This window comes from Rhinoraja longicauda, chromosome 8 (genome assembly GCF_053455715.1).
Source record: "Rhinoraja longicauda isolate Sanriku21f chromosome 8, sRhiLon1.1, whole genome shotgun sequence".
Lineage (NCBI taxonomy): Eukaryota > Metazoa > Chordata > Chondrichthyes > Rajiformes > Arhynchobatidae > Rhinoraja > Rhinoraja longicauda.
The window spans coordinates 46,729,105-46,744,125 of NC_135960.1; the positions used below are offsets into that span (position 1 = coordinate 46,729,105).

Consider the following 15,021-nt stretch of genomic DNA (forward strand, 5'->3'; position numbering starts at 1 on the left):
TGCCTCACACTCGACTATCCCAGTCTTGTTCCACATACCAACTATTCACTGGTCTCTTCCTAATGTGAACAGCTTTTTGTTTGCATGCATGCTGTAACTTGCTTCCTTTTTTGTACACCAGCATCTGAAGCTGATGTCATGCAGCCTGTCTCTGACCGAACAAATGGAATTTAACCCCCAAAATGTGTGGTGTGGACAACCAGTATATAATGGTTCTTAAGAGCAGAATTAGGCCATTCGACCCATCAAGTCTACTACACCATTCAATCATGGCTGATCCATCTTTCCCTCTCATCCCCGTTCTCCTGCCTTTTCCCCATAACCTCTTATATCCATACTAATTAAGAACCTGATAATCTCGGCCTCAAAAATATCCGATGACTTGCCTCCACAGCCATCTATGGCAATCAATTCCACATAAGTGTTCTCTTCCAGGCAAGGAAATGGTTCCAATTACGTTTATTCACTCTTGTTACATTCGTCTAATATGCATACCAGGAATTCCTATTATCGTTTTCCTCCTAATTCTCATGATCACAGGAGGGATGCGTGTAAACGTCACACTGATAGTGCTGAAGGTTGGGATCAAACCAAGGTCCCAGAAGCCCTGAGGCAACAGGTTTTGGTGTTGGCCAATAATCAGAGAAACAATTCTGGACTCTTGTGTGAGCAGGACTTTCAACCTGTTCTCTTTGTCAGTGTGTTATTCTTCTGGTTTGTCCCAGCTTCCATAGATTACTTATTATAATTATTATAAAGTAGTGAGCACTGCCCATTCCTTCACGGGTACTGACTTCTCCACCATCAAAGGGATCTACAGGAGTCGCTGGCTCAGAAAGGCAGCCAGCATCATCAGAGACCCACACCACCCTGGCCACGCTCTCATTTCACTCCTGCCATCCTGTACCAAGAAGGTACAGGAGCCTGAAAATTGTAACATCCAGGCTCAGGAGCAGTTTCTTCCCTACAACTATCAGGCTATTAAACACTACAACCTCCAAATAAGCTCTGAACAACAAAGACTTGGGGACATTGTCTTTGTCTTTGCACTATTATTGCTTGTTTTTATTGATGTATATTTTTTATTGTTATGGTGTTTACAGAGTATTATATTTACATAGCTGTTATGCTGCTGCAAGTAAGAACTTAGTTCTGTTTCAGGACACATGACAATAAAACACACTTGATAATTAATGCTTTTGGACTAAAACAATTCCTGTACTCGTATTTCAATCCAATGATAGCAGGTAAAAATAGGATGAAGTAGTAAATGGAAAAGGCTTGTATATGATTGTGCATTGGTCCATTGTTGCTGACAGATGAAAGAACTGCTGTGTGTGATACATCTTGACAATAGTTTTTCATGCTGTTCAGTATTTTTTTGGTGGTCACTACGATTTTATTATCCCCTCGGCTCTAGGCTGTTGTCTTTCTTTATTAAATCTTTCCTCTCCTTGTGATGCTACACTCTCTTGATTACTATCTTTGTTCCTTCACTATGAATGGCCTTATTAAAACCTTATTATAATTCCTTGTCTACGTATAGCATTGTTCAAATGCTGAACTGGTTTTGCTCAGAATATTGTAGGAAAAACAAATGAAGACAAAATTACTAAGTGAAACTTCAAGTTAATAACCTATTATTCCAGTCTCCAATGAAATATTTAGGGATTTTAGAGTTTAGGGATACATTGTGGAACCAGGCCTTTGGCCCATTGAATCCACACCAACCATCGATAACCCACACATTAGTTCAATGCTGTACCATCCTACACACTATGGGAAAATTACAGAAGCAAATTAACATACAAACCTGCACATCTATGGATGTGGGAGGAAAATGAAACACCCAGAGAAAATCCACGTGGTCACCGGAAAACGTACAAACTTTGCACAGACAATACCCCTAGTCAGGATTGAACCCAGGTCTCTAGTGCGGTGAGGCAGCAACTCTACGCCTGCGCCATCTTGCCGCTTCTATTCCTGTCCTCACTAGCATGTGGCACTGGGAATGATCCAGGAATTATTCCACTTGAGGTCCTGCTTTTGAACCTTTCCTAACTCCATGAGGACTCCATCCTCAATTTCCTAACCATGTCATTCCTCATCCCACTAACCTAGATGATCAAGATCCCACACTAATTGTCAACAACACTCATTGTTTATGATGCCACCTATTTGAGTCCTATTTGAGACCTACAATTGCTATTAACAGCGACCTCTGATTCCTCGCCGTCTCCCTTGAGAAAGTTCTACAACCATTCGGAGACCTCCTTGACCCTGGACTCGGGTTTGGTGAGGCAGCAGCTCTACCGGCTACGAAGCCCCAATTTTCTTGTGATATTTGTTGTTTGCTTTTCTCCTAGGTCTTGCGGTGATGCATTCCCAATGCACGAACCATTTAGATGTGGGCAATAATCCTAGGGTAGGCACCAAACGATATATGGCTCCTGAGGTTTTGGATGAATCCATGCAGGTGAACCTCTTTGATTCCTATAGGAGAGTTGACATCTGGGCCTTTGGTCTTGTCCTGTGGGAGGTAGCGAGGAGGACAGTGAGCAGTGGTAAGTGCATTGTAACCTATTTTGAGTTTCAACTGTTTTCTGAAGAAAATTAGTTTTTTTTCACTAACGGCTCTTTCAGAACTTCATTTCAAGTTTAGAAAGTTTTTTTTTTCTTTCTTGATCCCACAGTATCTCTTTAGTAAAATCCACAAACATCGTATTGATATGTTTTAATGATAACATTTAAAGTTTAGTTTAGCGTGTTATTTGGCCCACCAGATCACTCGTACACTAGTTCCATCCTACACACAAGGGACAATTTACAGAAGTCAATTAAACTATAGCACGTTATTTGTGTTTTAATTGTAATCCAAACCCTCATGTCTATGTGAAGAGGAAAAAAATAGTCAAGGCAAATGTGGGTCCCTTGAAGACAGAAGCAGGGGAATTTATTATGGGGAACAAAGAAATGGCAGACGAGTTAAACCGTTACTTTGGATCTGTCTTCACTGAGGAAGATACACACAATCTCCCAAATGTTCTAGGGGCTGGAGAACCTAGGGTGATGGAGGAACTGAAGGAAATCCACGTTAGGCAGGAAATGGTTTTGGGTAGACTGATGGGACTGAAGGCTGATAAATCCCCAGGGCCTGATGGTCTGCATCCCAGAGTACTTAAGGAGGTGGCTCTAGAAATAGTGGAAGCATTGGAGATCATTTTTCAATGTTCTATAGATTCAGGATCAGTTCCTGTGGATTGGAGAATAGCAAATGTTATCCCACTTTTTAAGAAAGGAGGGAGAGAGAAAACGGGTAATTATAGACCAGTTAGTCTGACATCAGTGGTGGGGAAAATGCTGGAGTCAATTATAAAAGACGAAATTGCTGAGCATTTGGATAGCAGTAACGGGATCGTTCCGAGTCAGCATGGATTTACGAAGGGGAAATCATGCTTGACAAATCTACTGGAATTTTTTGAGGATGTAACTAGGAAAATTGACAAGGGAGAGTCAGTGGATGTGGTGTACCTCGACTTTCAGAAAGCCTTCGACAAGGTCCCACATAGGAGATTAGTGGGCAAAATTAGGGCACATGGTATTGGGGGTAGGGTACTGACATGGATAGAAAATTGGTTAACAGACAGAAAGCAAAGAGTGGGGATAAATGGGTCCCTTTCGGAATGGCAGGCAGTGACCAGTGGGGTACCGCAAGGTTCGGTGCTGGGACCCCAGCTATTTACGATATACATTAATGACTTAGACGAAGGGATTAAAAGTACCATTAGCAAATTTGCAGATGATACTAAGTTGGGGGGTAGTGTGAATTGTGAGGAAGATGCAATAAGGCTGCAGGGTGACCTGGACAGGTTGTGTGAGTGGGCGGATACATGGCAGATGCAGTTTAATGTAGATAAGTGTGAGGTTATTCACTTTGGAAGTAAGAATAGAAAGGCAGATTATTATCTGAATGGTGTCAAGTTAGGAGGAGGGGGAGTTCAACGAGATCTGGGTGTCCTAGTGCATCAGTCAATGAAAGGAAGCATGCAGGTTCAGCAGGCAGTGAAGAAAGCCAATGGAATGTTGGCCTTCGTAACAAGAGGAGTTGAGTATAGGAGCAAAGAGGTCCTTCTACAGTTGTACCGGGCCCTGGTGAGACCGCACCTGGAGTACTGTGTGCAGTTTTGGTCTCCAAATTTGAGGAAGGATATTCTTGCTATGGAGGGCGTGCAGCGTAGGTTCACTAGATTAATTCCCGGAATGGCGGGACTGTCGTATGTTGAAAGGCTGGAGCGATTGGGCTTGTATACACTGGAATTTAGAAGGATGAGGGGGGATCTTATTGAAACATATAAGATAATTAGGGGATTGGACACATTAGAGGCAGATAACATGTTCCCAATGTTGGGGGAGTCCAGAACAAGGGGCCACAGTTTGAGAATAAGGGGTAGGCCATTTAGAACGGAGATGAGGAAGAACTTTTTCAGTCAGAGGGTGGTGAAGGTGTGGAATTCTCTGCCTCAGAAGGCAGTGGAGGCCAGTTCGTTGGATGCTTTCAAGAGAGAGCTGGATAGAGCTCTTAAGGATAGCGGAGTGAGGGGGTATGGGGAGAAGGCAGGAACGGGGTACTGATTGATAGTGATCAGCCATGATCGCATTGAATGGCGGTGCTGGCTCGAAGGGCTGAATGGCCTACTCCTGCACCTATTGTCTATTGTCTATTGTCTATTGAAGGTGGGAGGAAACCCACATGGTCACAGTGAGAATGTACAAACTCCACACAGAGAGCACCGGAGGGCAGGATCGAACCTGGCTCTCTAGCTCTGAGGCAGCAGCTCTACCTCTGTGTCACTGTGCCACCCTATAAGTTAGATATGTAACATGCAGTTGTGTTCTTTATATTTTAGTGTTAAATGCCGATTACAGCGAGGCACGGCGGTAGATCTTTGCATAGAATATAGCTTACGGTCAGGTTGTTCAAAGCAATAGTCATGTTTTTCACAGTGATTGAGGTCATTTATACATCAAACGAACTGCACTTGTTTAAATCTGAAATATAAATATAAAGTTGTGGAAAATTCTAAAACCGCTACTGCAACGTTTAAGAAACATTTAGACAGATACATGGATAGGACAGGTTTAGAGAGATGATCCTCGGAGACCTCCTGACCTTTGACCCAGATGCAATGCATCATCCTGGTGTCTTGTTTGTGGCCACAGGATCTTCTGCCTGCCCCCTTAACTATTGAGTTTCTTATCTCTATCACTCTGCCTGACTCTACCCTACCTTGCTGAGCCTCAGATCTGGCCAGACCTCGCTGCTTCTGCTGCCCTCTGAAATATCATCCCTTCCCAACAGTATACAAGGAGGTAAGGAGGAGGGAATGACCACAGGGGAATCTTCCATCTGTCTCTGCTCTTTACCACAGATATGTGTCTCACAACCTCATGGAAGGTATATTCAAAGTAGTGATGGGATGTATTCTCCACAAGGATCTGCTGTGGTCTCCAGACCACCGTATAGATGGAGCAAATTAAGTCCAAATTTTCTCTCGGGGAAGATAGCAAGGCAACTAAGCCTAGCCTGGTATTTGCCCGGTAATCCTCTCCTCACACCCAGCTCCTGTTCTGACAACCAGCCTCTCTATGCTAAGAAAAATGTTCCGATCCAACTTGTCCATGTTGACCAAAGGGCCCCACCTGTTCATCCCCTTTGCCTGCATTTGACTCTGATCCATGTACCTGCCCAAACGTCTTTTTGGTCACAGTACCTGCCTCGACAACCTCCTCTGGAAGCTCGTTCCATGCACCCACAACATCCTGTGTGGAAAATGTTTTCTCAAGTTTCTATTAAATCTTTTCCCTCTCACCGTAGACCTATATCCTCTGATTCTTAAATTCTTAAGTCATAAAAAAAGAATTAGGCCATTTGGCCCATCAAGGCCGCTCTGCTATTCAATTATGGCTGACCTGTCTTTCCCTCTCAACCCCATTCTCCTGCCTTCTCCCCATAACCCTTGACTCCCTTACTAATCAAGAATCTGTCAACCTCGGCAAGAGGACTTGAAGTGCTGGAGTTTCTTTGGTTAACCATCCTTGACTTCTTTATGAGTAAAGTACAAAAGAAAAGGCTTCCCTTGAGTACAGGACCACCACCAATTTTCCGGCGCCTCCTTTAATCCAAACAAAATTACGACTGCGCACTTGAAACCCCCCCCCCAGGAAGTCACCCTGAAATAGCGGAGTCTACGCTTGGTGACCGACCTTGATCTCATCGGGACTTCCGCGAGGATCGGCGGGTCGAATTTGCCCGCTGTGGCCGGGGCTCCAGAACCAGAGCCGACTTCCAAGACTGAATTTGGGCCGGTATCTCCCCAGCGGCCAAGGCGAACCATTCTTGTACCGTTGGATTCCTCTTGCAGGCCGTGAACTCTCTTGGACCCAACCCTGGAACCAAGGGTGCCAGAAAGTCGTGGGGAATCTGTACAAGAAAAATGTTTAATTTCAATTTCTAAAGAAACTGAGTTGCTGATTTGCAATGAAGTCTGTGTTCTTGCACTTAATTTACTGTATGTAATGCATTCCACTCAATGATAAGTAAGCCTTGAGCTGAAAGTTGACCACTTTGTCAAGGCTACATGGAGATGACTGTTATTGAATATTTAGTGCTGCTGTTCCATGTACACTTGATGGCTTTATCAGTGTTTGTTTATGATTTCAGGAAGCTTTTTGTTTTTTTTAATGAGATACATAATACACCATGGAAGCAGGCCCTTTGGCCCAACCTATCCATGCCCACCAAGATGCCCCACCTAAGCACATCCCACTTGCCTGCGTTTGACCCATATCCCACTAAACATTTAATATCCATGTACCTGTCCAAATGTCTTTTAAATATGGTTTTCCAACCTGCTTCAACTGCCTCCTCTGGCATGTCATTCCATATATAGACAATAGACAATAGGTGCAGGAGTAGGCCATTCGGCCCCTTGAGCCAGCACCGCCATTCAATGTGATCATGGCTGATCATTCTCAATCAGTACCCCGTTCCTGCTTTCTCCCCATACCCCCTGACTCCGCTATCCTTAAGAGCTCTATCTAGCTCTCTCTTGAATGTATTCAGAGAATTGGCCTCCACTGCCCTCTGAGGCAGAGAATTCCACAGATTCACAACTCTCTGACTAAAAAAGTTTTTCCTCATCTCTGTTCTAAATGGTCTACCCCTTATTCTTAAACTGTGGCCCCTGGTTCTGGACTCCCCCAACATTGGGAACATGTTTCCTGCCTCTAACATGTCCAACCCCTTAATAATCTTATACGTTTCGATAAGATCCCCTCTCATCCTTCTAAATTCCAGTGTATACAAACCTAGTTGCTCTAGTCTTTCAACATATGACAGTCCCGCCATTCCGGGAATTAACCTAGTAAACCTACGCTGCATGCCCTCAATAGCAAGAATATCCTTCCTCAAATTTGGAGACCAAAACTGCACACAGTACTCCAGGTGCGGTCTCACTAGGGCCCTGTACAACTGCAGAAGGACCTCTTTGCTCCTATACTCAACTCCTCTCGTTATGAATGCCAACATTCCATTGGCTTTCTTCACTGCCTGCTGTACCTGCATGCTTCCTTTCAGTGACTGATGCACTAAGGCACCCAGATCACGTTGTACGTCCCCTTTTCCTAACTTGACACCATTCAAATAATAATCTGCCTTCCTATTCTAACCACCAAAGTGGATAACCTCACACTTATCCACATTAAACTGCATCTGCCACGCATCCGCCCACTCACACAACCTGTCCAAGTCACCCTGCAACCTCATAGCATCTTTCTCACAGTTCACACTGCCACCTAGCTTTGTATCATCGGCAAATTTGCTAATGATACTTTTAATCCCTTCATCCAAGTCACCAAAAAGTTGTCCCTTGGATTTTTATTAAATTTCCCACCTCACCTTAAACCCGAGTCCATTAGTTCTTGAACCCCCTGCCCTGAGGAAAAGATTACATTCACCCTGCACTCACCTATTCCCCACCTTAGATTAAGCACATCTTCGAGATCACCCCTCTATGTACCGTGCCCCAAGGAATAAAGTCCCAGCCTGTCAAACATTGTAGCTCAGGCCTTCTAGTCCTGGCAACATCCTTGTAAATCTTCTCCGCACTCTTTCCACTTGTGGGATATGGGCCAATCACGGGGAGGTGGAGCATCCTGGTCAATGTGGATGAGTTGGGTCCATGGGCCTGTTTCCATGCTGCATGACGTGTGTGCAGGTGATATCTTGTGGAAAATTGTTTTGGTTTATAATTTCTTAATGCTTGGCATTGTATTTAGTTTCTTGAAATTAGTTTGTTTCATTGTCAAAATTGGTTATGTTTTAAAAAATGCCCTTTTCCTGCAAATGCAATTTTAAAAGCTATTTTTAATTTTTGACATCTCGTTTTGTAGACATTAGCAGGTTTGCGAAGGTGGTTGATTATTGAATGACAACACTGGCATGTCCAGGACTTGCTGCTTGTCCTATATGCTGGCAAGAAGGTGGCCGTAGTTCCCCATTTTAACCTGTTGCGGTTCATATACTCCACAAGGGGGCAGCGCAGTGGGAGAGTTGCTGCCTCACAGCGCCAGAGATGTTTGGTGCTGTCTGTACATTATCCCTGTGACCGTATAGGTTTTCTCTGGGTGCTCCGGTTTCCTCCCACATTGCAAAACCATGCAGGTTAATTTGCTTCGGTAAAAAATTGTCCCTAGTGTGTAGGATAGAACTAGTGTACAGGGTGATTGTTGGTCAGTGCGGACTCATTGGGCCGAAGGGCTTTTATCTCTAAACAAAACTAGACTAATACAATGAACAATTACAAGATTTTGACATTGTGGTGCAGAATAAAATTATTTGTCAGGTATTGCATAATTAACTTAGTTTAGAGATGCAGCATGGAAACAGACCCTTTGTTCCATCGAGTCGACGTCGACTATCAATCACCCGTTCACATGCTAGTTCCAAGTTGTTGCACTTTCCCTACTACTCCCAACACACCAGGGGTGATTTTACAAAGGCCAATTAACCTAAAAAGAATTGCAAATTTTTGGGATATGGGAGGAAACCGGAGCACCCGGAGGAAACCCACACAACCACGGGGAGAACATGCAAACTCCACACACAGTCGGCATCCAAAGTCAGGATGGAACCAGGGTCTCTAGCACTTTGAGGTAGCAGCTCTACCCACTGCACCACTCTGACGTCCTTTTTCAATTTATTTAGATTAGTTTAGTTTTTGAAAAGGGTGAATTTTCCTCTGGGCAATCAAAAGAGTACGGCAGAAAGGGAAATTGATTAAAATTACTTTCCTAGCCGAGAATCCATTGCCTAACCTAATGTTTATTTTGAAGACAAGGGAAACTGCCGGTGCTGGAACCTTGAGCTAAACGCAAAGTGCTGGAGTAACTCAGCAGGTCAGGCAGCATCTGTAAAGAGACAGATGACATTTTGGGTGGGGCTACTTATTCAGACTTGTGCTCATGTTTAATTTGCTGAAACATTCCAGGATTACCAGTGCTCCAATGAATGTTTCCCATATTAGAATCCAACTTTAGTACCCTGTTCAAATGCAATGCTGATTAATTGAGTATAGTATTAACTTGCACAGTAATACCATCCTTCATTGTGACATGTCCTTGCAACATTTATTTTTGTTCAGGAATTATTGAAGATTACAAGCCCCCGTTTTATGATCTTGTTCCTAATGACCCTGGTTTTGATGATATGAAAAAGGTAATTTGTGTGGATCAACAAAGACCAAATATTCCAAACAGATGGTTTTCCGACCCAGTAAGTATTGATAATGTTTTGAATAGTTTTACATTGAAAATGTTTCTACTTGGGGCACAAAATTCAGTTTAGAGATGTGCATTATGGCAATGGATGGAACTCTGTGCATTTTTTTATATACAATATGAACACGCATGAAGTTACCACCTTTTAGAGTCATAACTTGCATAACTACCATTATTCTGACAATATTTCCGTTTGCACTAAATTAGAGCACAGTCACACAGGACAGAAAAAGGCCCTTCTGTCCAACACATCCATGCCAACCATGATGCCCCATCTATGCGTCCCATTTGTCTACATTTGGCCCATATCCCTCTAAACCATTCCAATCCAGGTACCGGAGTAAATGTAATTTAAATGTTGTTATTGTACCTGCTTCAATTACCTCCTCCACCTGTGGAACCCCTCGGGTTCCTATTAAATCTTTCCCCTCTCACCTTAAACCTATGCACTCTGGTTCTTGATTCCCCTACTCTGGGTAAAAGCATTCTCCCTATCCATTCCGTCATGATCTTAAACGCCTCTATAAGATCACTCCTTGGCCTCCTGCGCACCAAGGAATAACGTCCTAGCCTGCTCAACCTCTCCCTATAGCTCAGGCCCTCAAGTCCTGGCAACATCCTGTTGCTAAACATGTGTCCAACTGTGTAAAGTTAAGTGCAGTGCTTCTTTTGTACACAAAAAAGTACCAGCATGCACGATTAATAAACATATGTGACATGTGGCTGGAATGCTCTGAAGAAGTACATGAACTTTAAGACTATTGAGTACCAATGTAAAACATTTCAATGATGATCTTCGACCACATCTTTCTCAACAGACGTTAACATCCCTTGCGAAGGTGATGAGAGAATGCTGGTATCAAAATCCATCTGCAAGACTCACTGGCCTACGGATTCGAAAAACTCTTTCCAAAATCGACAACTCTTTCGATAAGTTTAAGATGGATTGTTGAGTATTGTTTTCCAATGACTGCCTAACAGGCATATTACCACGTCAAGGGATGCAGCGGTCTAAAGAGAGAATTTTTCAGTTTCTGGGTTGCCGCTTTGTAAGACTGCAATCAGCATGGTAATATAGAAACTGGAAAATGCCGGGAATAATCGGCTCATCGTAAAGCCTTTGAAGATGAGATGAATATTTTGGTTGCACGTAGTTGCCAGATCTAATTTTTCTAACTGTATGTGCATTCTTAAGCCAACCTTTTCCAAGAAAAATATTACTGATGCAATGTTAACAAAGTTCTAGCACGTGAAACTATGTCAAAACCAGCATATCACTATTGCTGCTTAATGTGTAACCAGAGAGGAAGATGAAGATGCATTAAGAATAATTCTTGCAGAAAAAAACATTCTTTGGGGCATCGGAAGAGAAATGTACTCGTATAAAATCAGAATGGTTTCATTCTTTGTAACTTAATATTTATATTCTGTATGTTATACTTGTTTCCCTTCCATTATTATTTTGCACTAGCAATTTTTGCTTTCTTTATGTATACTATACATAATAGATATGAATGCCTAAAACAATCCAACAAGCCAAATATTACGATTTTAACACCTAATTGATGGCAATTATGTATTTTTAGAGTCTTGAGATATAATTAATTGCTTTGACTATTAGTACATACAATTTGCACTGATATTAACTCAACTATTTTCTCACCCAAATAGTTCACACCAGTCTTTGCAAATGTGTGTTATTTATTGCTATGTCAATACTAACATGTTTTCCGATGTTGTGAAATGATATAGCAGTTTGATTTTCTTGTATAGGTAGATTATAATCTGTACTCCGCAATATTTATATTTGAAAATATTCTGCCTGAAATTTAGTTCATATACTACATCAGCCTGTATTCTGTGCTTTGTGCATATTGTAAATGCTGTCACAGAAGCAAGAATAATTTAAGTGCACTAAACTTAAGTTTTTATAGCAATGAAATATCATTTTTTGGAAGCTTTGTGGTACAAGGTGTTATCTGTAAAATCTACATTGTAAATTTTACCAGAGTATTAACTACTGTAGTTTGTTTTACCTAAATTTTATACTATGCTGTCATTTGTATAATTTAAATAGAACATTTGCAAATGCACTCTGTGGGTGTGTGTGATTACTTTATTATAGTAATACTATTTTTTTGGTCAAGTTTTATCTTTCTATATGTTCTACTTCATGTGGTATAACTACTTAGAAGTTGGAGGATACTCATCATGAATTTTTGCTCTGCATAATGTGATTTACCACAATTGTATTACTACACTTCCTGTCTGAAGATGGTTCCTAACCAGAAACGTCGCCCATCCTTGTTCTCCAGAGATGCTGCCCACTTACCTTCAGTATAAACCAACATCTGCAGTTTCTTCTACACTTTTATTTTTTTCCTTTGTAAAAGGATTTTAGTTTAGAGATAGAAACAGGTCCACTGATTCAATGCTGACCATTGATCACCATTTCACACTAGTTATATAATCCTGCTTTCTCATCCACACCCTACACACTAGTTTAAGAAGCTTAGGGGTCAGCGCAGGGAATGGAGGACTATAGATCACATGCAGATGGAGGAGATTAGTTAAACTTGGCATTGTTTTCGGCATAGACATTATGGGCCAAAGGGCCTGGTCCTGTACTGCACTGGAGTGCTTGGGAAGGGTAATGCCATTTATTGCAAAGAAAGGGTGTCAAAATTTTCTCTTGTTGACCTTTGGTACTGTTTAGTTTAGAGATACAGCACAGAAACAGGCCCTTCGTCCGAACTGTGTCCGCACCAACCAGCATAAGCACTATCCTACTCACTGGGGACAATTTACAATCTTTTTACTGAAGCCAATTAACCTAAAAACCTGTATGTCTTTGGAGTGTGGGAGGAAACTGGAGCAGTTGAAGGAGGGTCAGTCTGAAGGAGGGTCCCAATCCCAAACGTTGCCTGTCTATTCGCTCCACAGATGATACCTGAACTGCTGAGTTCCTCCAGCACTTTGTGTTCTAATTATGCATTTGTGTTAGGGAAAATGTTAAATTAACTTAACCACTGGAGGGCAGTCCTGGTCACTGAAAACAATAAGTAAAATTATTTCAAAGAAGTTTTATTACCGGTCATTGAGATTATGTTAAAGGTGGATATGGTTATTGTTAATTACCTTGGAACATCCTAATGTAGTTCATAAGTTGTAGGAGCTGACCTATCAACACTTACGCTGAAACTACATACATACCATGCTGCTTTACAGGAGCACACTCTTTCCTTCTAATTGCCTCATTTCTAATGGCCAAACATTTACATATCTTTACATAGGTTCATAAGTCAAAGGAGCAGAAGTTGGCCAATCGGCCCATTGGGTCTACTCTACCATTCAATCATGGCTGATAGAAACATAGAAACATAGAAAATAGGTGCAGGAGTAGGCCATTCGGCCCTTCGAGCCTGCACCACCATTCAATATGATCATGGCTGATCATCCAGCTCAGTAACCTGTACCTGCCTTCTCTCCATAACCCCTGATCCCTTTAGCCACAAGGGCCACATCTAACTCCCTCTTAAACCGTTGACACCCGTACTGCCAATTTCTGCCAATTTCTGTTTTAAAAATACCCATTGACTTGGCCTCCATTGCCGTCTGGCAAAGAATTCCACAGATTCACCACCCGCTCTCTAAAAAAATCCTCCTCATCTCCTTCCTAGACTCTCCCACTAGTAGAAACATCCCCTCCACATCCACTCTATCCAGGCGTTTCACTATTCGGTAAGTTTCAATGAGGTCCCCCCTCATTCTTCTAATCTCCAGCGAGTACAGGCCCAGTACCATCAAACGCTCATCGTACGTTAACCCAATCATTCCTGTGCGCAATGCAATGCAGCTTCTCGTTTTCATATTTTGCTCACGATGCCAAACCGTAAGAAAACTTGGGTAATTTTTCTTTAGCTGAAATTGTCTGGCAATATTGGTTTTAAAGGAAAACAGATAGGCATTTGCATAGCACCTTCCATCACCTCGCCATTTTCAAAGTGATTTAAAATCAATGAACTAGATTTCAAGCACAAATGCAGTTTACAGCAGCGGTAAAGTTGATGCCTCACAGTGCTAGGGACTCTGGTTCGATCCTGATCTCGGGTGCTGTCTGTACGAAGTTTGCACGTTCTCCCTGTGACCGCGTGGGTTTCCTCCGGGTGCTCCAGTTTCCTCCCACATCCTAAAGACGTGTGGGTTTGTAGGTTTAATTGGCCCTTTGTAAAATTGTCCCTAGTGGGGAGTGGATGAGAAAGTGGGATAACATAGAACTAGTGTGAACAGGTGATCGATGGTCGGCATGAATTCAGTGAGCTGAAGTGCGTGTTTCCATGTTTTATCTTAAATCTTAAAGTAAACTAAACGGTTGAAATAAAGGAAATCTCTCATCCAATTTGCACATAACAAATACACATAAATGTCACTGATAATGAGCAGAGAATCGGTTTTAAAATGAAATCAAAACAAAAAATTTCAGACGCTGGAAATTTAGAGTAAAAATTGAAAATGAATTAATGTTTTAATTCAAAGTCCTTTGGGTTTAGTTTAGTTTGGAGATACAGTATGGAAACAGGCATTTCAGCCCATCAAGTTCACACTGACCATTGATTACCCGTTCACACTAGTTTTATGTTATCCCACCTTCAAATCCACTCCCTACACATTTTGCTTATAGGGAGATTGGTCAAGGCAGCAGGATGTGTCTTCAAAGTCTGAAGAAGGGTCCTGTTCCAAACCATCGCCTGTCTGTGTACTCAGCGATGCTGCCTGACCCACTGAGTTATTCCAGCACTACGCAAGCTTCTAGCATCTGCAGTTCCTGAGAACTCACGTATTTCAGACCCCTGTACCTTGTTCCCGATGGCAGGAGTGAAATTAGAGTGTGGCCAGGATGTTGGGGTCCTTGATGATGCTGGTTGTCTTTATGAGGCAGCGCCTCTAGAGCATCCCTTTGAAGTTGGGGAGGTCAGACCCCATGATGGACACATTGACAAGTGCAATCTCTGTGTAAAATGTTCGGTGGATTTTCTTAGCTCCTTCAAGTCAATTGCTGCAATTATTATTTTCTGCTAAGCATTAATAGCTGAAGGGACTCAGTAGGTCAGGCAGCATCTTTGGGTGGGTGTACTGACAAAGTTTTGGGTTGGGACCCTTTAGAAGGACAGCACCCTTTAGAAG

At 42.3% G+C, this 15,021-nt stretch overlaps 1 protein-coding gene across 2 annotated transcripts in view; it reads left to right on the plus strand.

The window, feature by feature from the left end:
• Window positions 1-11,888, plus strand: part of LOC144595929 (activin receptor type-1-like) — a 44,926-nt gene extending 33,038 nt beyond the window's left edge. For both annotated transcript variants that reach the window (XM_078403859.1, XM_078403860.1), the window contains exons 8-10: window positions 2,367-2,564; window positions 9,702-9,832; window positions 10,656-11,888. In XM_078403859.1, coding sequence (XP_078259985.1) covers window positions 2,367-2,564; window positions 9,702-9,832; window positions 10,656-10,790 — 464 coding nt within the window. In that variant the 3' untranslated portion in view covers window positions 10,791-11,888. The remainder of the gene's footprint in view (window positions 1-2,366; window positions 2,565-9,701; window positions 9,833-10,655) is intronic.
• Window positions 11,889-15,021: the final 3,133 nt, after the last annotated feature.